Genomic DNA, 26,231 nt, shown 5'->3' with positions numbered 1-26,231 from the left:
AAAGACCTGCTGCACTGTACTGAAATGGCTCTCTCCATGGTTACTAATGATCTCTTAACTGCTAAGTGCAATGGCATGGTGGTATAATGGGGCTGAGCAGAGCAAGAGTATCGTGCTCAGTCTTAGGTACCACATTTCAGCAGAGATAGTGACACACAGGAGAGCGTCTAGAGGATGGTGAACACCAAGCAAGGATCAATTAATTATGGGAAGGGAGAATATTTAGTCAGGAGAAGAAAGAATAGGAAAACTGTCCCTAAGTATTAGAGGTATCCACCTTGGCCCCAAAAGAAAAAGATTAGGAGCTATGTTTCTGAGTTGCAAAGAGGAAAAATAAATTTTGATATTAGAAAACAAAGAATGCTAACAATTAGAGCAATATAAAAGTTCAGGTGGTCAGATTTGCTAGGTAGTAGGTTCTCCACCCCTGGTTATCTTCAAACAAATACTAGATAAACCACTTGGTGGGTATGTTGAGGGTGTGTACATGCATACATATATCCTTCAGACTTTGAGATTTTGTGATTTAGTTGACAAAACAGAATTGGAGTTCTGAAGAGAGATTAGGGTGATGGAGAAATATACAAATGTATACATACACATATATGTACATATGAACAATCTGCATATTGATTCTAACTGAACTCATTGGGCTTAAAATAAGATTATACAGAAGACAAAAAGGTCCAGAATAGATCTAAAGGAAATTATTGGATTGGAGATAGTTACTGACTCAGCCAACCAGACTAAGAAAGAAAGACTGGACAGACAATAGAAAAAGAATCAGGAAAAATGACAGAATTTTTATTTTTACTTCACTGGGAGCATGATTGCAATCTTAGAAAAGAAGCATACAAAAGTAAGTAAAATTATCAGAAGAGAATGAGTAATGAAATTTTCCTTGGATAAAAAAGGTACAAGAGGCTAATGATTTAAGGAGATCTAAAAGAATTGGGAGGAGCAGTGGTGGAAGAACAGAATTGATGACAGATAAACTAATTCACAGATCTTCAGGAGAATCAGTATCTTTGGAAGGAATGAATTGCAAAGTCAGAGGCTACAAAAATATGAAGAGAAGTGGGAAACAAACTAATGTACCTGAAATCATAATTAATAGTAATAGCTACCACACATGGGTTAGTGAATAGAGAACTGAGCTCCATCCTGCCTCTGACACTTATGAGCTGAGAGATTTGGCAAATTACTTTTTAAAATTATAAATCTCAGTCAAGGTACATTCTGCATCTTCATTGGAAAGGATTTGTGGTTTTTTGTTTTGTTTATTTTTTTAATTTTTGGTCTTCCTTTCAGTTGCACTGAGAAATGCTCTTGACATAATCTTGCTTATTTGATTCCAATGCCAAACTTTCTCAAAACCTATCTTCCTTTCTGATGCTTTTATTCCATTGTGAGGTGATTCTGCTTATACTCTTTAGTCATCCTCCATAAAAATTTTGCAAATAAGCTTGAAATCAAAACTAGTGTTGTCCTTGGTTTCTTAGTCCTTTGATTCATTTGTTTGCTGGCTCCAATTCAAATGTTTGCTGGCTGAGGCATTTTCTGAGCCTTATTGGCCCACTCATTTTGGTCATTGTTTTCTATCACTGAAGCTTTCCTAATAAATGGTGGCAATCACAAAGTCTTCACTTTTATCTGTTTTCTACTTTTCAGAGTCAACTGCTTCTTTAAATTCTTCAGGCAAGAACATTTGTACACAATGTCTTCTCAACTTTATATTTTCTTCTAATTTGACCTTTTGTTCTAATTTTGACCTTTGTTCTAATTAATCAGTGATCCTGTTAAAGTAGCATCTGAAAATGACTATTATTTTCCATGTTCCAGTTTCTTTTCTTTTTATGTTGTTTTATGTGCTTGTGTGCTTACTAACATTTGAGGACTTCCAACTGTCTTCTAGAGAAAAGCATACAAGAGTAATACCTATGGCCTTTCTTTGACCACTTACCTTTCTTAAACCATATCTTTGAATATAGTTTCAGCTATCTTTTCTTATGCCCACCTTTGCATTGTAGTCAGTGAACATCAAAGTTGACTTGTTTTGGAGTACTTCATCATGTCCTAAAAGTTTAATCTACTTCTGATCCTCTGTAACAGATATTACTATATAAACTGTAGATATCTTCACAATGGTCTTTTTGTTTATGCTAGCCTCAAATGCATAATGTTAGATGACCATGTTCTCATTAAATGCTATATTTCTTTTGCCTTTGGGCACAAGATGAAACCAATTCCATCAACATCATTTTTCTCTTTCAGAAGAGCCTTTTTTAACCAGTATTGTTAGTGTAAGATCATTGTATTACAAATGAGTTGGTATACTTCTGGGGGAATAAGATAAACTTCTCTACCCCTATTCTCTCCACTCTTCCAGCATCCCTGCAAAAGTTGAAGAGGGTTGCAAAAGACTTAATGGATATTTTTGAATTTGTTTTCTTGGTTGCTATCACCAACTGGCTAGCCCAATGACCTAGACAAGGCATGACAACTTTAAAAAAAAGAAAAACAAACCTAATTAACATGATGCAGAAAATGATACCAGAAAAATGTTCAGAACTTCTGAATATAGACTACAAAATATCTATTGAGAGAATCCACAGGCTACCCCCAGAAAGACAACTGTAGACACAGGAGTTAAATTTACCAGTTTCAGTACCAAACAACAAATTTTGCAAATGGCCCAGAGGAAGATCTGGAGTAAAGGAAAACAAATAACATGGTATTATTCCTTATATACAAGAAATTACAGGAAAAAAATGGAATGGTTTATTATGAAAGGCAAAGGACATCAACTTAGAACTTCTCCTCTCCCTCAACCCAAGTCTAAAATCAAATTGATAATATTAAAATGCTGTTGACAGATATCTGTCAGTCTTCTCCCCTATGTCTTTACTCACCATTGCTGTAACTTTTCAGTCTTCTGGACATCTTTGTATTTATATCTCTGTTAATTAGTACAGTAATCAGCATATAGAAAGTATTCATAAATGCTATTTCTTTCTTTTCTTGTTCCCTTCTTCCCTGTCTGTTTTTGTTCTCTTTCTAACATGGTGGCATTTGCCATAGCTTATGCACCACTGTTATAACCTTCTGGTACCCATTGTCACCTCATTGTAGAGGAAGTATATTAAACCTATCAGCCTACAGTGAACATTTTGGCAAGTCTGAAATTTTAAAAGCATCATTTTGTATACCTTATAAGAAAGTTATTAAACCTTTAGTGATTAGTATGAACAGTGCATGAGTATTAAACTATATTTCTCACTAGTAAACTTTTTATTTATGTATTTTTTGAATTTTACAATTTTTCCCCCTAATCTTGCTCCCCCCCCCCACAAAAAGCAGTCTGATAGTCTTTACATTGTTTCCATGCTTAAACATCTCTTTTTAAAAGACTAGGGAGGGAATAAGCATTTATTGAGTGCTTTATAAATATTATCTGAATTTTTATAATGAACATAATAACAATTTCAAATGCCCCTGTTCTCTGAGACGGAGGTATCAGTTTTCAGCTCATAGTGTAGGGGTGAGCTGTATTAAAGCCCTCTAATAAATTTCAGCTCTTAATTATGGAAACACTTTAACTTGACTCATAGTAATAGAAGTTGGGAATGCTTCTATTCAAGCACTCACATCAGAAGAAATTGGAAAAGAAATAGAGAAAATAACTGTGCCATTGAATTACATTGTATAAATGTTCTCATTTTTCAAATTTTCTCTGGTATTGAAAATACATCCTCTCCACAGTATTTTGCCATTCCTTTTATACTTTATACTTTTTATCATTTTTTTAACCAATGAATTTTCTTATCCTATTTGATAAAGTATTTTTAATCAAGTCAATAATTTTCATTTAACTTCTGTTCCATTACATAGTATTTGGTATCTATGCAGACATTTTCACCCAAAACTTAAAGAGCTCTGCCAATAATTTGTAGTCATCATAACAGTCTCTTCTCTGCTGGAGGTTTATTGTGACCCAGAGCCATGAAAAATCTCCAAAGAATGAAACCCAGGGGTCAAGCTGACAGCAATTTCTCCATTGAGTTACTGCCCACAGCTGCCTAACATTGAGCTGAATGCATCACAGCAAATGCAAAATGAATGTTGTCACCATCAGCAGCAAACATTAGCAGAGATCCTATGATGCATGAATCCTTTGGTGTAACTCCTATGGTGAATATAATTTTGGCTCAGTATAGTCCTTTTCCTGAAAGATCTCAGTCTGATATCAGAGAACATTGATTTTAGTCCATTCAACAGTTTATTAATCTCCTACTACAAGGTATATAAGACACTATACATGTAAAAATAAAATCAAAGTAGTCTTCTTGGGTGGATACAATCTATACCTCTGTTGGTAAATAAATAATATAAAAAGAAGAGAATCCTAAAGACAGAAAACACTTCAAATAAGTTTTTCTTGTACTGAGCATTGAACCTAAAGATGTCTGGAGTTGAAGTTGAAGAAGGAATGCATTTTAGGCATGGACATCAATCTGGAAAAAGAAAGGGATGGAAATAGGAGATTGAAAGCTGAAATACCTGGGTGAGGAGATAGAAATAAATGAAATCAGAATAAGAAAAGTGAGTGAGAAAAATATTTGCATCAAACATCTCTGAAAAAATGGATACCCAGGAATACAAATATATATGGTCAGGACATCAAAAGATATGAACAGTCTTCAAAAGAATTACAAATGATAAAAAACGATCTTATTCAAACATCCTCCTAATCATTAGTAATAGAAAAATACAAATTAAAACATTCTAAGGTGTCACTTTATGCATTGTAAATTGATGGAGATAACAAAAAAATGGAAACAGCCAATAAAGACATACTCTAAAGTGACTGGAGCATCAATATATTGTTGGTGGAGTAGTGAATCGATCCAGTTGTTCTGAATTTCAATTTTGATTTACACAAGAAGGATGCCTAATTAGTTACTTTTGGACCGAATATCTCATAGCTGAACCTTCAGGACAAGGAACACAGATATGAAAATATTCATAAGTAGAAATTTTATGATAGCAAAGAACTGGAAACAATAGGTCCACAAAAAACCCTGATATATTACTATAATTGAATATTATTGTACATTAGGAAATGGCAGGAAGAATTCAGAGAACCATGGAGAATGGCTCTGAATTAATGCAGAATGAAATAACCAAAAACAAAAAAAAATCAGTCTAAAATCACAGCAACAAGATAAATAAAAAAGCAACAAAAGGAAGTCAGTCTTTGAGGAACTGAGACTTAAACTTTATGAATAGAGTAAAAGGAATGAATAGTAAACAATATCATGGAGGTAACATCAACAAGACTTGGCTAGCAAAGAGTTGAAGAAGTTCCCAATTTGAAAGATGGTTGATCCCTCAACAAAAATAGAGAAGCCTGAAAGTGGAACAGGTGGGTGAGGGGATACCCAAGGATTGCATGGAACATGCTGCATTTGATGGACCTCTGGGCCATTCAGATGTGGAGATCCAACAGACAGTTGGGAATGCAAGACTGGAACTTTGGAGAGAGACAGATGGTTCAGGATCAGGGACTATCTAGTCCAAACTGGACCTGAACAAAACCTGTCCTACAGGATGAACGTCCTGGCCAACTTGTTAGTGTCTTTCCTAAAATTGATCTCCCCTAAAGTCTCTCCTCACATCTGTCAAACCTGATTCCTGACTTGCCCTCCTCACTTTTGCCTCACTCATCAAGACTCAGCTCAAACATCATCTTTTATAAGAAATCCTTATTGATCTTTTCTGTTGTACTTGCCCTACTGTCTAATTACCTCATATGAATTATTTTGTGGTTATTCTGTATATATTCTGTGTATTTACTCAGTCATGTAGGTTTCCTGAAATTAGATATTTTTTCTTATCTTGTCTCCTCAGTATCTAGCACACAAAACAATACTGCCTTAAGGTCAAAATTATACCACCTTAAGAATAAGCATTTTGAAATTCCACTTTTTGCCAAAGCTTCTCATCCTCCACATTTCTAACTAAAACTACTCTTTGACCTTATTGTGCCCTCCAGTCATATGATCCATTCCTATTCTTTGAGTTCATTCTCTTACTCCACCTTCTCCTGTTTCTGTCTTTAGCTTTAACTCCATGGTCTTTCTCTTAATGTTTTATAAGCTACTACCCTAGAAGCCATGGCCCCATTCTCATTGTTCTGCCATTCCTTACCTGTGAATTCTCATCCCTGGCCAGTTACACCCTCCTTACTAATCATCACAAATAAGTGCCTTTTTTCATTCTTCGTTTTCCTTAACTTCATTAGTATCTGCCAGTTTGGTCAGCAAGCCCTATTCCATTCAAACAATTCATTAAACATTTATTTAGTACCTACCATGTGTGAGGACAATGCTAGGTCAGTAATACATTGTCTCCATACCTCGAGGAGATTATATTGTATTTGAGAAAAACAATGTGTACATAAAAACTGAATTCAAAATATATGTAAAATAATTTTGGCAGGGGTTGGAGGATACCCAGAGATATAATGATATAATAATAATAATAATAATAATAATAATAATAATCATAGATATTATTATTTAGTATGGTTTGCAAAGTGAATTACAAATACTAACTCATATTTTATCCTCACGATAACCCTAAGGAGGTGCTTATTAGCCAGATTTTAGAGAGGAGAAAGCTGAGACAGAGATTAAGTAACCTGTTCAGCATCACACAGCTGGTAGATGTCTGCGGCTGGTGGTGTCCACCTTTACCCTGTCCTTCCCCCTTTTAAGTCAGGGGCTAAACCTTGCCTGAGTCTCCCCCCAGTCTGATCAGCCAGACCCAGCCATCCCAAGGAGCTCCTTTCTAGCTTATCTGTCAATCAGTATTAAGCTCTGTGCTAAGGATATAAAACAAGTCAGAAGACAGTCCCTGCTCTTGGTGGGGGGGGGGTGCCATCTAACAGGAGAGAAAATAAGCAATCAGTTACTTGTGGAGTGGTTTGCTTTTTTCTTCTCCAGCTCATTTTACAGATGAAGAAATTGAGGCAAACAGGCTTAAATCATTTGCTCAGGGTCACACAGGTAGTCAGTGTCTGAGGCCAGACTTGAACACAGGTCTTCCTGACTCCAGGTCCTGTCTTCTATCCACTAAGCCACCTAGCTGCACCTCATATATGATAAACAGGAAATAATTTTAAAAGGGAAGGCACTAAAATTAAAGGCATTTGGAAAAGGCTTCCTGCAAAATATGTGACTTGAAGAAAACCCAAGAAACCAGGAGATGGAGAGGAGGAGGGAGACCATTCCAAGCATGGGAGACAGCTAGCCAGATAGAGATGGAGCATCTGAGTGGAACAGTGGGGAGGCCAGGGTCACAGGATCAAGGAATACAGGTTAGGAGTCAAGTGTAAGAAGACTGGAAAGGTAGGAACAGGAATAGGCCTTGCCCTGACAGTTTCACAGAAGCTTTTGTACTTGATCATGGAAGTGAGGTGATAGGAAGCCAATGGAGTTTATTTAGCAGGAGTGTGATAGACATACAGGGACCTGCACTTTGGTGGCTGAATGAAGAATGAGTTCAGAAAGACTTGATGCCAGCAGACCCATCAACAGGCTGTTAGAGCAATCCAAGGGTGAGATGGTGAGGCCTGTCTTAAGATAATAGCAGTGTCAGAGGAAAGAAGGCACTTTATAGTCTAAGGTCAAATTAGCCAATACTCCACCTGGATCTCATTCTCTACTAGGTGTTTAAATAAGACAAAAAAGGTTATTAATAAAATAACATAGAGCCCCCAGATAAGAAAGTTCCAAACAGTCAGAAGTTTACAACTGTCATATTTAAATTCTATATATTTCTATCTTAATCACTAGTCCACAGTATTGCACCTTTCCCAGTATGGAATGCCTTACAGACATGCTATATATAGTGGGCATGATTGATCAAAGATTTTATATAAAGGAAAACCCTATCAATATACAAATTAAATCAAAAGTTATAATGAATTTGAACAGAAAACACTAGGCATTAAGATATCCACTGTTGCTGGTTAGAATAAACAAATGAGAAATAGACTTCCAGCAGCTTCTCACAGAGAAATAATCCCATCCTAATTCTGTAGAGTCCATGAAGTAAACAACACAAGCATGGCAAGCCCCAGGCCCATCAACCCTCATTATCATTCCCCAGACCAACAATCCACTGTGATGCTGCTACCATTGTCCTGTTGACCATCTCCTTTCCTCTTAGCTCTGAATGCCCCCCCCCTCTCTATTCAAGACCAGTATTTCTACTGAAGATTCAAACACTGACCCTTCCTCCTCTTGCAGGGATGTCAGTTCAGAACCCTCATGTACATGTACATATACATATACATATACATATACATATACATATACATATACATATACATATACATATACATATATGTTTTTCTCTGGTTCATTGTCTTCTCAACACTTTCCTTATTATGAGTTTCTTAATATGTACATTTCCCATGGCAATATAATACTCCCCATGTCTTCATTAACTATTTTTATTCAGCTAATTTATTTATTAAGCACTTCATTCCCAAATACAGATCTCCATCTCCATCCTCTCTTCTGAATTCTAGACCTCATCTTCAATTGGATAGATATAGACTCCAACTAGATGACTCTGAGGTTCATTTCTTATATATTCCTTCTTTCTGGAATATCTTCCCTCCCCATCTTCTCCTGTTGAATCCCTACCATTTCTCTAAGGTCCAACTCAAATGCTGCCATCCCCTTGATATGTCAACTGATGTTCTTCTCCACTAATCATTTGTTTCTGACCTCTCCAGTGGTCAGATTACCGTGATTCTATACTGAAATTATCTGTGTGCAAGGGCAAAAATCAAGTCTTGCTCATCTCCAAAGTCCAAGATACAATGGGTGTGCATGAACGTGCCTTAGATCTCAAACTTTGGGAAATGCGAGAGAAAGTGGCAATAAAAGTGCGAATAGAGTACATATAAGTCATGTCATTCACTGATAAGTGGCAAATTTTACAAATAAATGAAGAATGAAACAAACCCCAGCTTAAGAATCTGGAACCAGAGAACCCATGTCTTGGGCAGAATTATGAAAGTGGCGAATTTTTTCTTAAGCTTTCCCAACCATGTATTCATTCTCTGCCGGTTTCCTAATTTTGATCAAACACACAGCCCTTCCAGTAGACTAGTTCCTTTGTGTTTTCTTCAAGCCTCCCCCATTGAAATCTGTGAACTGAATATGATAAATTAATTTTCCCTATTAGGGCTTCCCTAATTGAAAAGAAACAATGGAGGAACATATTGAACTTAGATTAGAGATTCCCTAGAAATGAAGAGAAAATTATATTCCCCCACTGCACATTCATTTGACCCTAGTAGCTTCACATAGATACAAGTGATTTTGCCACATACTACATGATGGAGTGAATAGAGGGCTAGCCCAAGGATCAGGAAGGTTTCTTTTTGGTTTTTTGCAAGGCAATGGAGTTAAGTGGCTTGCCCAAGGTCATACAGCTGGGCAATTATTCAGCTGTCTGAGGTCACATTTGAACTCAGGTTGGGCTTATACTCTATCCACTGCACCACCTGGCTGCCCCTCAGGAAGGTTTCTTTAAGGCTTTCCTCTTTTGTGACCCTGGGCACTTAATCTCTTCCATAACTAACACCAAAAGCTATTGACAAGTTGTTAATCTGCATTAATGGAGAGATTTCTCTGCACCAATTAATTTACATATCTGGTCCAAAAAAGCAAATCAGAATGCTTAATGACTGTTTAATATTATTGTCTATTTTCCTAGAAATATACCCATTTACAAAAACTCTCTCCCTTGACTGTAGATGGTATCCTAGGTAGAAGTCACCCATGCTGGAGAATCAGCCATTGTTTTCTATCTTATTGCTAAAAATATTGTTAAAATAAAGTAAAAACAAGTAAAACTAGGAGCTGATTTTCCAAGGGGGAAAAAAACAATAAAATGGGTAAGCCCTAATGATTTGATTTTTTTAATTATTATAAAAATAAAAACAATGCATTAACAATGAAGATGAAATTAAAGCAATTATTAAAAACTATTTTGTCCAGTAATATACCAGTAAAACTGACAATCTAAGTGAAATGGAGATTAAAAAAAAATGTAAATTACCCAAATAAGCAAGAGAAAATAGGATATGAACAGGCATTTTTTAGAAGAAATTAAAAGAATGGTTTGAAATTACTCCTAAAGGGCTACAAAACTGCATATCCTTTCACCCAACAATCCCACTAGTATGTCTATATCCCAAAGAGAGTTAAAAGACACAATAAAGAGGAAAATAACTTTTATATACAAAAATACTTATAGCAGCCTTTTTGTGGTGTCAAAGAATTAGAATTTGAGGGTATGCCCATTGAGGAATGAATGAACAAGTTGTGGTATATGATCATGATGGAAATATTATTGTGCTATAAGAAATGAGAAAGGGGATGGTTTCCGAAAACTTGGACAGGCTTTTATGAACTGATGCAAAGTGAAATTACCAGAACCAGGAAATCATTGTACACAATAACAGCAGTATTATAAGAATGACCAATTGTGAGAAACTTTTATCTATTATGATCAGAACAATGACAGCTCCAAAGAATCTATGCTGAAATATATACTATCTGCCTCCAGAGAGAGAACTGAAGAACTGAATGTATATTTAAGCATACTTTTTTTTTAGTTTTTTCAAGGCAATGAGGTTAAGTGGCTTGCCCAAGACCACACAGCTAGGTAATTATTAAGTGTCTGAGGCCGGATTTGAACTCAGGTACTCCTGACTCCAGGGCCGGTGCTCTATCCCTGTACCACCTAGCCGCCCCTAAAGCATACTTTTCTTATCCTTCCTTATTGTTCTTGCTTTTTAACTATTTTTTTTCAACATGGATAATAATGGATATATTTTTGTATGACTTTAATATATAATTAATATCATTTTTCTTCTAAAAATGGGAGGGGCAAAAAGCAACTCAACATTTTTTAAAAATATGAATGTTTTAAATAAATAAATAAGATCTTGGGGCAGCTAGGTGACTCAGTAGATAGAGCACCGGCCCTGGAGTCAGGAGTACCTGAGTTCAAATCCGGCCTCAGACACTTAATAATTACCTAGCTGTGTGGCCTTGGGCAAGCCACTTAACCCTATTGCCTTATAAAAACCTTAAAAAAAAGGAAAAGAAAGATATCTATGACCTCCCCCCAAAGTTTTTTAAGTATTGTTCCCTCTTCTGTGAATGTTTAAGGAAGAATAGCACTTCTTTTTTTTTAGTGTCAAATACTATAAACACCCTAGAATTTCTTATTTTAACCATTCAAATAATAAAAGTGAATTTTAAAATATTTTTCTGTCAGTTGTGCATTTTAATTAAGTAGTTTTCATAATTGAATTATTTTTAAGCAAACAGAACTACACACACACACACACACACACACACACCTTTTGTTTTCTTTGTTTCTAACCATATTCCTCAGTTTCTGTCATTCTCTACTTGATATGCTCTCTTCTCTACTTGCTAAATCCTTTCAAGGTCTGACTCAAGTAGCACTTCTTTCATGAAGTCCTAGCTGATTGAGGCTACTAGAAGTTATTCTCTATGATGAATTCTTAGAGCACCATGTTTATATCTCTTATATTCTTGCCACATTCTATTTTACATATGTATTTTATATCCCTTAGAAGATGGCAAAATTGTATTCAAATCACTGTTAGGACAATTAGGTGACCAGTAGATGAAGTGCTGGGCCTGGAATCAGGAAGATTCATCTTCCAGAGTTCAAATCTGGCCTTAGACACTTACTAGCTCTATGACCCTGGGCAAGTCATTTCACCCGGTTTGCTTCAGTTTCCTGATCTATAAAATGAGCTGGAGAAGGAAATGGCAAACCACTGCAGTATAAAGATACTTGGCAAAGGTCAAGAAAATCCCAAATAGGTCAGGAAGAATTGAACTGACTATAAATTAGTGGTCAACAAGAAAAATAGATGGCAACATTCAATGAAAGCAGATATCACATTATATTTGTCATAACTCTCCTCATATATATTCTGACTTATTGGTGTTAAATAAATCTTTGTAGAATTATTTGCTGTTTGGTTTTGGTTTTGGTTTTTGCAAGGCAGTGGGGTTAAGTGACTTACCCAAGGCCACACAGCTAGGTTAATTATTAAGTATCTGAGGTCAGATTTGAACTCGGGTTCTCCTGACCCCAGGGCTGATACACTATCCACTGCACCACCTAGCTGCCCCAATAGAATTCATTTTTAAGGGTTAAACAACTATATCTGAGCTGACTTTGTGACATTAATTGAAAAAACAGATAGTTCCAATAAGTATTTATTTTCAATCAGTTTAAAATATAATACAAACTACATAACTAAGATGATAATACTTCTACAACAAGAATAAAAGTTGATGGTGATATTTTGTTAGGGTTATTATAATGAAATTTACAAATAATTCAGTTCAACAAATGTTTTTTTTCTAGTCTTTGTGATTGTAGTAGTGGTCATTATTCACATTAATGAAAAAAAATCATATGAAAGAAGAAACTAAGAGAAGGATGCCTCTCTTTTTTTTGTCAAAGAGAGAAGAAAATTTACTCAACATAATATTTTCAGTAGCTTATTATAACTCCCTGAGAATGAAAACCTTGAAGAAAATAATCATTTCTTTTTTCTCCATGAAATATGAAAATATCAAGCAATGAGAAATACTTATTAAGTTATTTTTAACTAAACAATTAAGTGGGAAAGTTTTGCTAAAGCAAACTGTTTTTGTTAATTTCTTCAAAACTTCTTTTTTAAGGATGCCAGACAATTTTATGAGGAATATAAAGAAACAAAACTGAAGGAAAAAGAAGAAGCCTTGGCTAGAGCTGAACTTGAAATACTTCAAAGTGAGTTGAACCGTTGTCCTTTTGTGTGAACAATATCATATACAGTTTCTCTCAAAAAAAACCCACTGAAATAGTTTAAAAATGTTATTTTGTTGGCTTTTTGATATCACCTAAATGCAAAGAAACTAAATGCCCACATTTCCCTACTGACACTAATTAAGTTCACTTTTCTTTGTTTTTATTCAATTTTATTGCATTTTCTATTGAGTTATCTCCCTATCTCTCACCCTTCTCCTCCCTATTGACAAGACCAGAAAAACAAAATCTTTTACAAATACAAATAGTTGGAGACAGAGCAAAGATGGTGGCATGAAGGCAGGAATTCCTGGAAACTCGTTCCTTAAAAAACTCCAAAAGTCGGCAAATTATGACTAGCCAAAATTTAGAGGGTCAGAACCCACAGAAAGACTGAATGATATAATTTCCCAGTCCAAGACAACTTAGAAGATCCACAGGAAAGGTCTGTTTCACTGGGACCAGGAGTTGGAAAGAGTCACGGTGCAATGCAGCTGAACCTGAGCAAAGTGGCTCCAGCCTTCCAGGAGCAGCCCTGTGCGGCGCCTGGGTCCAAGGCAGAGGGACTGGTTTCCAGACCTCTTGGTCCAGGGATCTCAGGGGACAGCCTGAAGGGGTGGAGAGAGAACTCTGCTGCACCACGGTGGAGCACTGGCCTCAGATCAACCCTGCGGTGAGAAACTGCAACAGGAAACAGGAGAGCCACCCAGCACTTCCAGAGCTCTCAGCCCAGAGACAGTAAGGGGTTGAGAGAGACTGGAGAGGTCTCTCTACTCTCCCTGGGGCAGGACTCAGCTGTTTGTCCACACTCAGATGCAGGTTGCAATTTGGGACCCCATACTACCATAGAGGAGCAAGGACCCTCTTCACAGCTCCAGGGCAGAGGGGAGGGCCTGTAGTCATCCATATACCAGAGCACAAGCCACGAGAGCAATCAGAGTCTCTCATAAGACCTTAGAGGAATTAATGTCCCTGTGGATTATACCCCCCAAACCCCGCAAAGCCTTGGAAGTACAGTAAATCAGTCATAGGCTGAGGAAATGAGCAAACAACAGAAAAAGAAAAATCTGACCATAGAAAATTGTTTTGGTCCCCTAGAAGATTCAGAAGATGACAAAATCGAAGCTTCTGTACCCAAAACCTCCAAGAGAAATAGAAAATGGGCTCAGGCTATAGATGAGCTAAAAAAAAAAGACTTTGAAAAGCAATTAAGGGAGGTAGAGGAAAAGTTGGGAGGAGAAATGGGAGTGATGCAGATAAATCTTGAGAACCAAGTCAGCAATTTGATGAAAGAAATACAAAAAAAACCTGAAGAAAATAAAATGTTAAAATCCAGTTTAGATCAAATGGAAAAAGCAACACAAAAGGCAAATGAGAAGAATGCCATAAAAAGCAGAACTGGTCAGCTGGAAAAGGAGATAAAAAAAGTTCTCTGAAGAAAATAACTCCTTCAAGGGGTGGCTAGGTGGCATAGTGGATAAAGCACCGACCTTGGAGTTGGGAGTACCTGGGTTCAAATCTGGTCTCAGACACTTAATAATTAGCTAGCTGTGTGGCCTTCGGCAAGCCACTTAACCCCATTTGCCTTGCAAAAACCTTAAAAAAAATAACTCTTTCAAATGCAGAATGGAAGTAAAGGAAGCTGATGACTTTTTAAAAAATAAAACTATACTAAAAGAACCAAAAACTAGAAGAAAATGTGAAATACCTCAGTGGGAAAACTACTGACCTCAAAAAACAAATCCAGGAGAGATAATTAAAAAATTACTGGAATACCTGAAAATTACAACCAGGAAAAGAGCCTAGACTTCATTTTCCAAGAAATAACACAGCAAAATCTCCTGAGATCCTAGAAGCAGAGGCTAAAAATAGAAATTGAAGGAATTCACTGATTACCTCCTGAAAGAGATACCAAAAGAAAAACTTCTGGGAATATCATAGCCAAACTCCAAGACTCCCAAGTTAAAAAGAAAATAATAACAGCTGCCAGAAACAAGCATTTTAACTACCATGGCTCTATAGTCAAGATGTCACAGGAGGGCTCGTTGAACTTGGAATATGATATTCCAGAAGGCAAAAGATCTTGGTTTACAACCAAGAATCAACTACACAGCAAAACTGAACATCCTCTTTCAGGGGAAAAGATCAACTTTCAATGAAACAGGGAAGTTTCCTATTGAAAGGACCAGAGCTGAAGAGAAAGTCTGATCTCCAAGTACAGTACTCAGATGAACCATAGAGGGGTGGACAAGAAGGATTAATTATAAGGAACTTAATGATGTTGAACTGTTTGTATTCCTGCATGGGAAGAAGATACTGATAACTCACATGAATTTTCTCATTTATAAGAGCAGTTAGAAGGAGCATATATAGACAAGGCACAGGAAGGAGCTTAACATAATGGTATAAAATAGTAAAAAGATAGATTCAATGGGTGATAGAGGAAAGTACTGGGAGGAAGGGAAAGGAGAGGAAGAAGGGGCTAAGATATTTCACTTAAGAGTAAAAAAAAGCTTTTTTCAATGCAGTAGAATGGGGGGGGGGAATTCTGAGGGGGATGAGTGAGCCTTCATTCTCATCAGAAATGACTCAGAGAGGAAATAACATATCCATCTATCTTACCCTAGAGAAAAATGAGATGAAAGGGATGGGATAAGTGGGAATGAGGGGAGGGAAGAGGGGAATAGGTGATAGAAAAGAGGGAAGATTGTGGGAGAGGGTACTCAGATACAACACACTTTTGAACAGGGACAGGGTGAAAGAAGAGAGTGAATAGAATAAATAAGAGTGGGAGGAATAGAGTAGAGGGAAATACAGCTAGTAATAGCAACTGTGGGAAAAATAGTGAAGCAACTTCTTTGGTGGACTTATGATAAAAAAGGCAATTCATCCCAGAGACAGAGCCGCTGGAATCTGAACACAGACTGAAGTACACTTTTCTTTCACTTTCATTATTCTTGAGCTTTCTCTGTCTTTTGGGGGGGGGGGGTTATGTTCACTCTCATAAGATTATTGTAATAATATAAAATAAATAAACCAAAATAAAAAAACAAATACATATAGTCATGCAAAACAAATTCCTACATTAACCATTTCCCAAAAAAATGAGACAAAAATAAGTTTCAGTATTCACCTTTACATCCATTGGCTTTCTAATGTTTGTCCTTACTTTTGGAAGAAGACTATGACATCAGGTGGTGATGCCATGACAAGCCCATGAATTGAATTTGAGTAAGGGTGGCTGTGCTAAATCAGTCTCACTTTCTCCTTCAGAGCCATCTGAGTCCAGTGGCCAGTTATGATCAAGGATGCCTGGAGATGGACCTGGATGAGAGCTAATTGAGGTCAAGTGACTTGGCCAAGGTTACATAGCTAGTTAGTCTAGTATCTGAGACAAGATTTGAATTTCCTTCCTCCTGACTCCAGAGTTAGTGCTATATCACTGCACCAGGTAGATAGCATGTTTCCTTAAGTCCATTGAAAGTATAGTCTTTGTGTTAATTAGAGTGACTAAGTCATAATTGGTTCTTTTTACAACACTGTTATTGTGTAAATTGTTCTCTGGTTCTGTTCACCTCACTCTGCATTATTTCACCCAAGTCTCCCTCTCTTCTTATATTATATACTTCGTATTTTATCATATTCATATGTCATAACTTATTCAGTTATTTCCCCAATTAATAGGTACCCTCTCAGTTTCTAATTCATTGCTACCATAAAAAGAGCTGCTATATTTTTGTGCATTTGAGTCCTTTCTGTCTTTTTTTTAACTTTTTTTGGGGTATAGACTCAGTAGGAGTATAACTGGGTCAGAGTTTTTACAGAGTTTATTAACTTTGGAGGCATAGGTCTAAATTGCTTTCTGAATAGTTGGACATAGTTCTACCAACAAATCATTGTTTTCTCACAGGCCCTCCAGCATCTGTCATTTTCCTTTTTTTTATTTTAGCAGATTTGGTGATGCGAGGTGGTACCTCAAAATTGTTTTAATTTTTATTTCTCAAATATTAGTGATTTGGATTACTTTATATATTGATTGCTTGAATTTCTTAATTCAAGTCACTTTTCCTCAAGTTTTTGAAAATTGAGGAAGGCTTATGGAAAGGCTTATGACAGTCCTCAAATCTTCAATCTAATAACAATTCATAAAATCTCAGAAACTGAAGAGACCATCTAATCCAGCCTGTGCTTCTACAATATCCTGGGCCAGGTTTCTTCCAAGACACCTCCAATTGAAGAACTCACAGTGAGAAATCCTATCATCTCTCAGGGCAGCTTATTTTTAGGTAACTCTTAGTGATGTTATTTTTTCCTAAGTTTCCCCGTTTATAACTTTCATTCATTATTTACAGCTATGCCTCTGGAGTACAACAGAACAAACCTATCCTTTTTTTTTTTCAAAAGGCAATTCTGATGAAACATGTGAGAATACCAACAGCATCTCCCCCATTATGTCTTTTCATCTACAGAGCAAGCATCCTCTTTTCATTGACATGATCCTCATAGAGCACACTTGAGGCCTTTGACCATCCTTGTTGTGTTCCTCTGGAGGTTCTCCCACAGTTGGGATCCAAACAAAACAGTGTACCTGAAACATCCTAGCTCCTGTTCTAGTCCTAGGACACTATTCCTCTCTCACTACAACCTAAGACCCTATTAGCATTTTTGGTTGTTACTTCTCACCGTTGACTCATTGATATTGCAGACCACTGAGCTATTCTGATGTTTTTTCACAGATATTTTTAGACCTGCCTTCCCTACCCCATATTTGCAAGAATCCAAGTGTAAAACTTGACCCTAGTTTCTTTTGCATTTCATTCTCCTACCTTTTACCATGTCTTTGCCCATACTTCTGCCTGTAATCACCTTTGCTCAGTGAATTCTTACCCATCTTAAAGACAAAAGACTTTAAAGTTCTCAGATCTCCCTTGAAAATAAAATTTCCCCTTGTTCTTTACATAACCCCTTGTTTTGCATCTCTCTGATGTAGTTATCTTGTAGGAATTGTCATAGGTACTTGTGTCTGTTATCTCACCAGAAGACAGCAAGTCAGGTGAGAGTAGGGAATTTTAACCTAAACTTTGATTCTCCCCAAATTCCTACCTCAGTGTGCCTTACATGCAACAAGAATTTAATGAGCAACTTTTGAATTTCATTAATTTCTGAGTTATTATCTCTATGTTTCTATTTGCATCCTATGCTGAGATGTTCTGTTATTCGATAGGGACTGGACCTGTGACTTCATTGTTACAGGGATTCCTGGGTGAAGTAACTCCACCTTCTCTGAAATCCTCTCTAGTTGCCAGTGCTGCTTCCAATACTCCCAGAATATAATTAGGAATTATTTAACAAAATAAAAATATAAAAGAAGATAGATAATGTTCACATGGTTTTCTGTGCAGCCAGAAGGACTCCTTATGCCTAGTTTAGGGACCTTTGTTTCTACTGGCCTAGAGAATGGAGAGTTTAAGTGACTTGCCCAAGGTCATACAGCCAACAGTGAGGGATTTGAATCCATGTCTTCTTGTTCCATAGATGTTTCTCTATCTGCCTTGACATGCTGCTTTTATATGCAAAAATAAATGTGTGCACACACATGTGAATAGAATAATTATATAATAAATGCAAACATTTAGGAATGGAGCACACTAGCAATGAGGGAAGAGAGATTTTGCTCAAGCTGGAATTCTCTCAGAGGAGATATGTGCTCTGAGAGTCGCCCCACCTTGCCCTCTGATGAGCTGTGGAACAGGTTTCCCTCCTTGCCCGGCTTGTTCTGAGCAAAAAGCTCTCCTCTGGCCACTCCATGGTTAACAAGGCCTCTTGACAGCTCCTTGTTTCCCTAGTGGTCATCCCTACTGTCTTGTGCCTGTGGTCACTTAGCCAGGAGACAAGCAGACTTGCACCCTCAGGAAGGTGTGATGGACACGCTCACAGTAGAAGCCCACCCTTTGTGGGGAAGGCTCCCATTCAGCAGGTAGGAAATGATTCAAAGGAGCTGCCATCCGCGACTGTCGGGTGCTCATTGCTCTGACATTCTTCCTAACATTCTGAGATCAAATCTGCCAGTAGAAGGGACTCACAGAGTAGCTAGTATTTTCTCTATCCCCAGGAATATTACTTCAAATGTATTTGTGTCTTGCCTACTATACTTGACCCTGTGGGAAGATTTTAAAAATTATATGAGAATTAAAACTTAAAACCTGCCTGCAAAGGATATATAGTCTCATTCAGGGACACAAAATACAGACCAGTAATTTAATTTGAAAATAACTATAAAGAAAAATGTCATTAAACAGAAATAAAATACTAAAGGTCAAAATAAAATAATAAAAAATATAATATTCTACTTAAGAAATGATACTTTAAAGTCACCCCTACTCTGTAGTCCTGGAAAGGATGCACCCAAGTCCTTGGCACTGTCAGAAATGTGTGTGGCTCTTATCAATGGAGCTGACATTAAAAAAGATGAATTACCATCTGCTTTGCTGTTGTCCCCTAAGGACCTCTGGATCTTTCCATCTGACTTGAAGCTGAAATCTTATGTGCTTGTTGTCTCTACTGAGTAAAACATGAGCTCTATGGGAGCAGAAACCACCTTAGCTCTTATTACAAAGCTTTTACACAGAATGTGTAACAAATATTTTTTCATTTATTTGAGATTGAATATTTAATTTCCATAGGATGGACAGGGCTTAGGGAACTAGGACAAGAAGGTTCCAACAGAGTTGATCATGGAGGCAATGACCAGCTTGAAGTTGAAAGACCTGGTTTCTTAGCTCATGAAAGCCTTAATATTTTTAACTGTGGTGAATGAGCTCCCAATATTTAAAAATATAAATTAGCAGAAGTTGCTATTTTTCCCAAATAACTACCTTGCAAAGAAATATTTTAAATTTTGTCCAAGGTGATCAGTGAATGTGTTAAAATAAAAGAACCTTAGGCAGGAAGTCTGGACACTTGAGTTTTAGGAGACCATTGCTATCTCAGAATTCCTGACTTCCTTCAAAGCCTGGCTCATCTGCTATCTCCTGTGTGTCTTTTCCTTGTTGCCCAGCTGCTAGGGGTGACTTCCTCTCAAAAAAACTTGCCTTTTATTTCATTTGTACATTATTTATGTATATTTATATATGTCCATATTTTCCCTCTGGTAGGCTGCTAAGGGCAAAGGTGGTTTTATTTTGTCTTTGTTTCCAAAACCCCAGGAGAGAACTTGCCACAGACATGTTAAAATGAGTGCCACAAACTTGCTGGGTGACCAGTCACTTCCCTCATCTGTAAAATGGATGGGTGGCATTGCACTGGAAGATACGCTCCTTGTGAGGTTCATCATTCTACGTCTGCAAATCAGTAATAATGTTTGTTGTTCTTGATTGCTGAATTGATAGACACAATGCAAAAAGACTTGGAGGAAGTCTTCTAGCACCTCCCAAGTTTACAGGACGTCTCAATGAGAAGGTCTAGATAGGTTGTGAATGGGTTTACTCATAGCCAAGAGGTCACGGATCTATTGATGTATTTTTTAAGGAAAGGGGAGAAAATTTTTTCTAAGCTGAACAAAAAAAAGGCAAAATTTAAATTCCATTTAAAAGCTGGTGTTCTTTCGTTATAATCTCTTTCCTGCTCGTCTATAATTTGTATTCCCTTTTTTTATTCCTTTTCTTTTGAAAACTTATTTGGGAGCTTTTTGCTATGCCAACAATACTCACTTTCTCCAGTTATGTGGGATAGGAAAATAATTCTGTCAGGTTTTCTCTATAGGAATTTAAATATACCCATAATACCATATAACACTTATAAGTAGGAATTTAAAACAGTTGCAATAATACAAAAAGTAACTATCCCTTTAAATTAATGAAACTTTGCACAATTTGTGGTCACTTAAAAAAAATTGTTCAAAGCATTTTCCCCTGAAAAATGCCAGTTATTATTTTCTTTAAATATTTTCCTGTGCTAAAAAAAATTCATAATCTTTGAATCTGTACCTGCTTTCCAATACAGATATATTATTTTATCTCTTCTTGACATGTTATTATACCTCAAGATTGGGGAAATCATTTAAAAATTATATTAATTATCTAAAAACTTGAAACCAGACAAATTTAAAGATTTTTAATGCCAGCAATTCTGGCATTAAAGCCTAGAGTGAAATGAATAATCAGAGATATATTATTGAGGAAGAAAAAAAAAACAAACCAACAACCTTATGCTTGGCTTTGGATACTATTAGGACTTTAGAAGACCTGCAAGGGCTTTTCATCCCCAATTTCTGAGCTCCATTGTATATTTAGAGAAGGTGATGGGATTCAGTGTTAAGGATATTAAGGAGCAGACACATTCACTGTTAATAATGTCAAAAACTGTCATGTGTTTGGGCTTTTTAAAAATTTAGTCTCCAATGGTTACATGCAAAGAATCTTTTAATTAATTTTGTTAACTTCATTATGGTGTTCTGCATTGTATACTTTAGAATTAATATATAAAGGCCGAAAATCCCCCAGTGTGCATTTCATTTGCCCCCATCCTTCTTAATTTTAAAGACCATCATTGGAATACTGAGTTCATAATAACATTTCCATCTACTTAATTGAGTAAATGCATCTCATGCAGATTAGCAATAGCTGTTTTATGCTGCCTGTTTTTCATGACCTAATTGCTAATCTGCCCTCATGTCTGTCTGCTTTACTGCTGAGATTGTGTAATATTCTCTGAGGGTTGAACCAGAACTGTGTAGAGGGAATTCCATATAATTTGCAAATTGGAGAAAATGCAGCATGAAGGTCTTATTAAAATTATGGGTTTTTGCTCGAGAGGACAAAAGGTGTGAAAAAGGTAATTTCTTGAAAAGTAAATATTATCCTTTTGGGAAATCTTTATGCCAAAGTTCTATTGATGATGTCTGCTCAGAAAATTTTTTGGCCTTCCTAATGTTTTTGTCTTGAATTTTCATTTTTATGATTTAAATTTATGAATGCCTATTAAGAGGCAACTTTTATAGTAACCTAACTTTTTTATAAAAGTACAGATTTTTGAGTATCCTAATTTATATTCCTTCATATAGAGAGGAAAATAGGAAAATCTTTGTATGATAGACACACTAGTTGACTCTGTAATTTTTTTCTTACCCTCATTACTATTTTCCAAGCTATTTGCCTGTCCTATCAAAGCCTTGAAATGTGGCAAAAACCCAGGCCAAACATCCATTTTCCATTTTGTAGATAATTAATGTTCCCAGAAATATTTTATTTTTCTCTACTTTTTCACCACTATTTTTACCTACAGTAATAGGTAAAACATTCCTCTCCAGGAACAATCTTAACACGGATTTCAATATGCTTTACTTGTAATAAAAGGCCATTTCAAGGGTTAGCACTTTCCTTGATCTAAGGCCCTCCACTTTTCTGCCAGATACATGGTCAGAGTCAGTAATGCTAGTCCACAAGGCAAAATAAAACAAAAGATAAGTTACATATATGGAAAATAGCAGAGTAGCATCTTATGACTATTAATTTTTGTCAATAATACATAATAATATCTTGGATTTTTTTATCAAATTATGTAATTTTTAAAAGGCTACAATTTGGGGGCATTGTCACAAATATGAATTTATTGCTCACCTCCTAATCATGTTATCTTGGGAGATGATTCTAGGATCATTGGTATGTTTCTCTTGAGCATTTTTGTGTCCAGGAAGCTAACCTTTGTGTCCTAATGATGAGTGTTATTTTTTTAATTGCCTAGCTTTATACTGTAATGTATTCTAGCTGTAGGGAAAAAAAAAAACACTAAAGCATCAAGCACTTGTACCTACATGGGGGAAATCCCTAATTGAAGAAATGCAGCTTCTAATTACAAAAGACCTTTGAATAACTATGGGTACTTGATGCAAGTCCTGATGTTGAGGCTCCTATAGGTACCCCTATAGAAGGGCGTCCTCCCTGGCTGTCCTCCAAGCCTGAAATCCTTTCCCTCCTTTACTCCAACTAGTGAATTGATTGATACACCAGAGGTATCAGACACATGGTTCACAATAATCCTGAGTGCAGCCAGAATCCATTTAATAGATAGTTAGGAAATACTTTACAAAATATATTAAAACATAATCATATGTGGTTTTCTAAATCAATATGTGACTCACAGGGTTCTTAAACATAGTTTAATGATTCCCAATTCGATTTGACTTTGACACTGAGGCTTTACACCACTTTTTACATGTAGATCATTATTGAAAATATATAGCTAAAAAACAAACAAAAAAGAAAACATGTGGCTGACTACTTGTGCCTGCCATATAGAAATTCATCGCCCTTTATGTCATGTGCCATTTTGATTCTTCAGAGACTATTATAGTACAAGATATATAATCATATATTACTAGGAGATCATCATTGCAAAAATATATTGACTTTTGTAAGTTGGAGGAGGAATAGCTTAAAATTGCTGAAAGTTATGTACTATCTCTTAAATACAATCAAGCTTGCTCTTTTCCTCCATCCAGTCCCAAATCATAGCCTACCTGTTTGTCTTGGATGATGGACAGCCACCATCCAACTCAGTGGACCTATTGTCCAACGGATCTCACTGTATGAAGAATAGACATTTACCTTTTCCTCTTAAAAGTACAGTTGAAAATATAATACTAGAAAAGAGAATGAGAATAAGAAAAAGGAATGACAGCTTGAATTTGACCTATTTAAATAATTCAGCTCTTAGCATCATGGTTAGCACCTAGTCAGCACTTGAAAAAGTTCACTGACTGACTATTGACATTTGAAAGGAGTGTGATGGATGGAGGCAGGTGTATAAACACTAATCAGAACAATTTCTTGAAGATTAACTGACATAAATCAGTAACCATCCTAAATCCATAATGACCTAGAAATTGCCTCTGCCACGAAACACTTGATATCCTTTCTAAGCAGAAAGATGGCAACCCATAATCTAGTTGAGATTATAACCCCTTTGTAAAATATTGTGGAAAAGAGTAGTGGAAGCTTGTGAAGAGCATCATTTCTTAAGACAATCAATAAGCATTTCTTAAGTCCCTTTTATGCGCCAGACTTAGTGGCAAAGACAAATTGAAAAATTGATGCCCTCCAGATAAAAAGTTTGATTGGAAACCCAATTAAGCAAAGTTGTCCCGAATATATTTATGAATTAAATTTAAAAAGTTTGATTGGAGACCCAATTAAGCAAAGTTATCCCGAATATATTTATGAATTAAATTATAAGCATGATAGGAAAAAAATGTAAAAGTTCTGTAAAGATTATTTTAAAGCCTAAAGTAAAGCAGCCACATTGAATTCTAATATCATAGCCCCAACTGTGCCACATAGGGAAGTGAAAGCAGTAGAGAAGAACAGAAATGGGAAAAACAGCTGGGCAGAGTAGGTTGGTCTCGAGGTTACATCGGAAAGCCTTCTCAGTTTCCTTTGTTGGGCCATTGTCTCAGTCACACCTCCTCATTGAGGGTATTCTTCCTAATTCTGTCCTGAGCCCTCTTTTTTCCCCTGCTATTCATGCTCTCCTCTCCTTATGGCTTCCAAACATTTAACTTTCCTCATATCCAGATAGCTTTGAGATCTCTATACCCAGTTTCACCCCTGATCTTTAGACACACATCATCTTTTGCCTATTGAACATTTCAAATGGTGTACTAGAAATACCTCAAGCACGATGCATCTAAAATGGAACTGATTATCTTTCCCCTATATTCTTCCTTCTTCCTTCTCTATTTCTGTTGAAGGCAACATCCTTTGTACACAGTCTCAGGTTTGTAATCACGATGTTTATCTTAGATTCTTTACTCTCCCACAGAGAGTTGCCCAAACTTGCCATGTCTTCCTTCACAATCCGTCACAATCTTTCCACTCACAGTTTTGCCACCTTACTTTAGACCCTTATCACCTCTCACTTAGGTTATTGCAACACCATCCTAATTGGTCTCCTTGCCTCAAAAACCCCTCCATTCCACCCCAAATACTGCTGCCAATGTAATTTTGCTTAATTGCAAAACTAGCCATGTACCTCCCCTTGCTAACCTACTCCAGTGGCTTCCTATTGTTTCTAATATAAAATTTAAGATTGTTAGCTTTTAAAGACCTACACCTTGGTTTCTAACTTCATTGCACCTTACTCCTTTTGAGGAATAGTATCTTCATTTTTAATACAGTAATGTGGAGTTGAGATAATCACTAACTAGCACAACAGTTATTTAAATGTTATTTTATTACTGTAAAAATTGGTTTTGGCTGTTTTTATGTCCTTCACATGTTCCACTAGTTTAATTTCCAGCTATTTAATTTTGTTGTTATCTCAAGAATAATTTTACTTCCTAATTCCAAAAGGTTGGTAATTTTTAAAATTTTACTTTATCTCACTAATTTAATAATCAATTTTAGTTAATTTTCTTGAGTTCTCTCACCTGCAAGTAATAACATAATTGTGCTTCCTCTTTGACTATGCTTATTTTTAAATTTTTTCTTTTTTTTAAGTTTTTGCAAGGCAAATGGGGTTAAGTGGCTTGCCCAAGGTCACAAAGCTAGGTAATTATTAAGTGTCTGAGGCAGAATTTGAACTTAGGTACTCCTGATTCCAGGGCCGATGCTCTACCCACTGTGCCACCTAGCCACCCCTAAATTTTTCTTTATCAATGCCATAGATAACTTTTGTAGCCACCTTAGATGATAGTGGAAATACTGGCTATCCTTATTTTAACTCTGATATTACTGAAATAACTTTTAGTATTTTTTATTGTCAGTAATACTGTGTCTTGTGTTTTTTATTCATTTTTAGCTTTGTCTTTGGATAATTATGATCACATTAATGGAAACTCCTTTATATAGTTGCTTTTCAGAATTTTTGTTCTAAAAAATACTATTATTTCAAAAGTTTTCTTTATATTTATTGATTACAGTCATGAGATTTGGGGAAATTTTTTATAATGATTCATTATATTTATTACCTTTTTACTATTGAACCATCCTTTTATTTCTGATAACCTGTTTAGATAACCTGTCTAACCTGTTTAGAGTTATAATGTTTAATTCATTGCTATATCCATTGGCTAATATTGCATTTATTAGTTTTCTAATATTCATTAATGATAGACATGTATTTAAATCTGTTTCTAATTTATCTCTCCTTAGTTGGGGAATTAAATCTGTATTAATCTCTGAGAAGGAGTCTGGCAAGGTATCATCACATTTTATTTTGATTAGTACTTTATATAACAGAAATTTTTGTTTTGTTTTGTTTTGATTTTTTAGGCTTTTGCAAGGCAATGGGGTTAAGTAGCTTGC

General features: G+C 36.1%; 1 protein-coding gene across 1 annotated transcript in view; it reads left to right on the top strand.

Moving 5' to 3' along the window:
- DNAJC1 (DnaJ heat shock protein family (Hsp40) member C1) overlaps window positions 1–26,231 on the top strand; it is a 243,794-nt gene that overhangs the window by 123,175 nt on the left and 94,388 nt on the right. Inside the window, exon 7 of the mRNA XM_074192974.1 lies at window positions 12,825–12,915. Coding sequence (XP_074049075.1) covers window positions 12,825–12,915 — 91 coding nt within the window. The remainder of the gene's footprint in view (window positions 1–12,824; window positions 12,916–26,231) is intronic.

Source organism: Macrotis lagotis, chromosome 7 (assembly GCF_037893015.1).
Source record: "Macrotis lagotis isolate mMagLag1 chromosome 7, bilby.v1.9.chrom.fasta, whole genome shotgun sequence".
NCBI lineage: Eukaryota > Metazoa > Chordata > Mammalia > Peramelemorphia > Peramelidae > Macrotis > Macrotis lagotis.
This window is presented reverse-complemented; position numbering and strand designations above follow the sequence as displayed.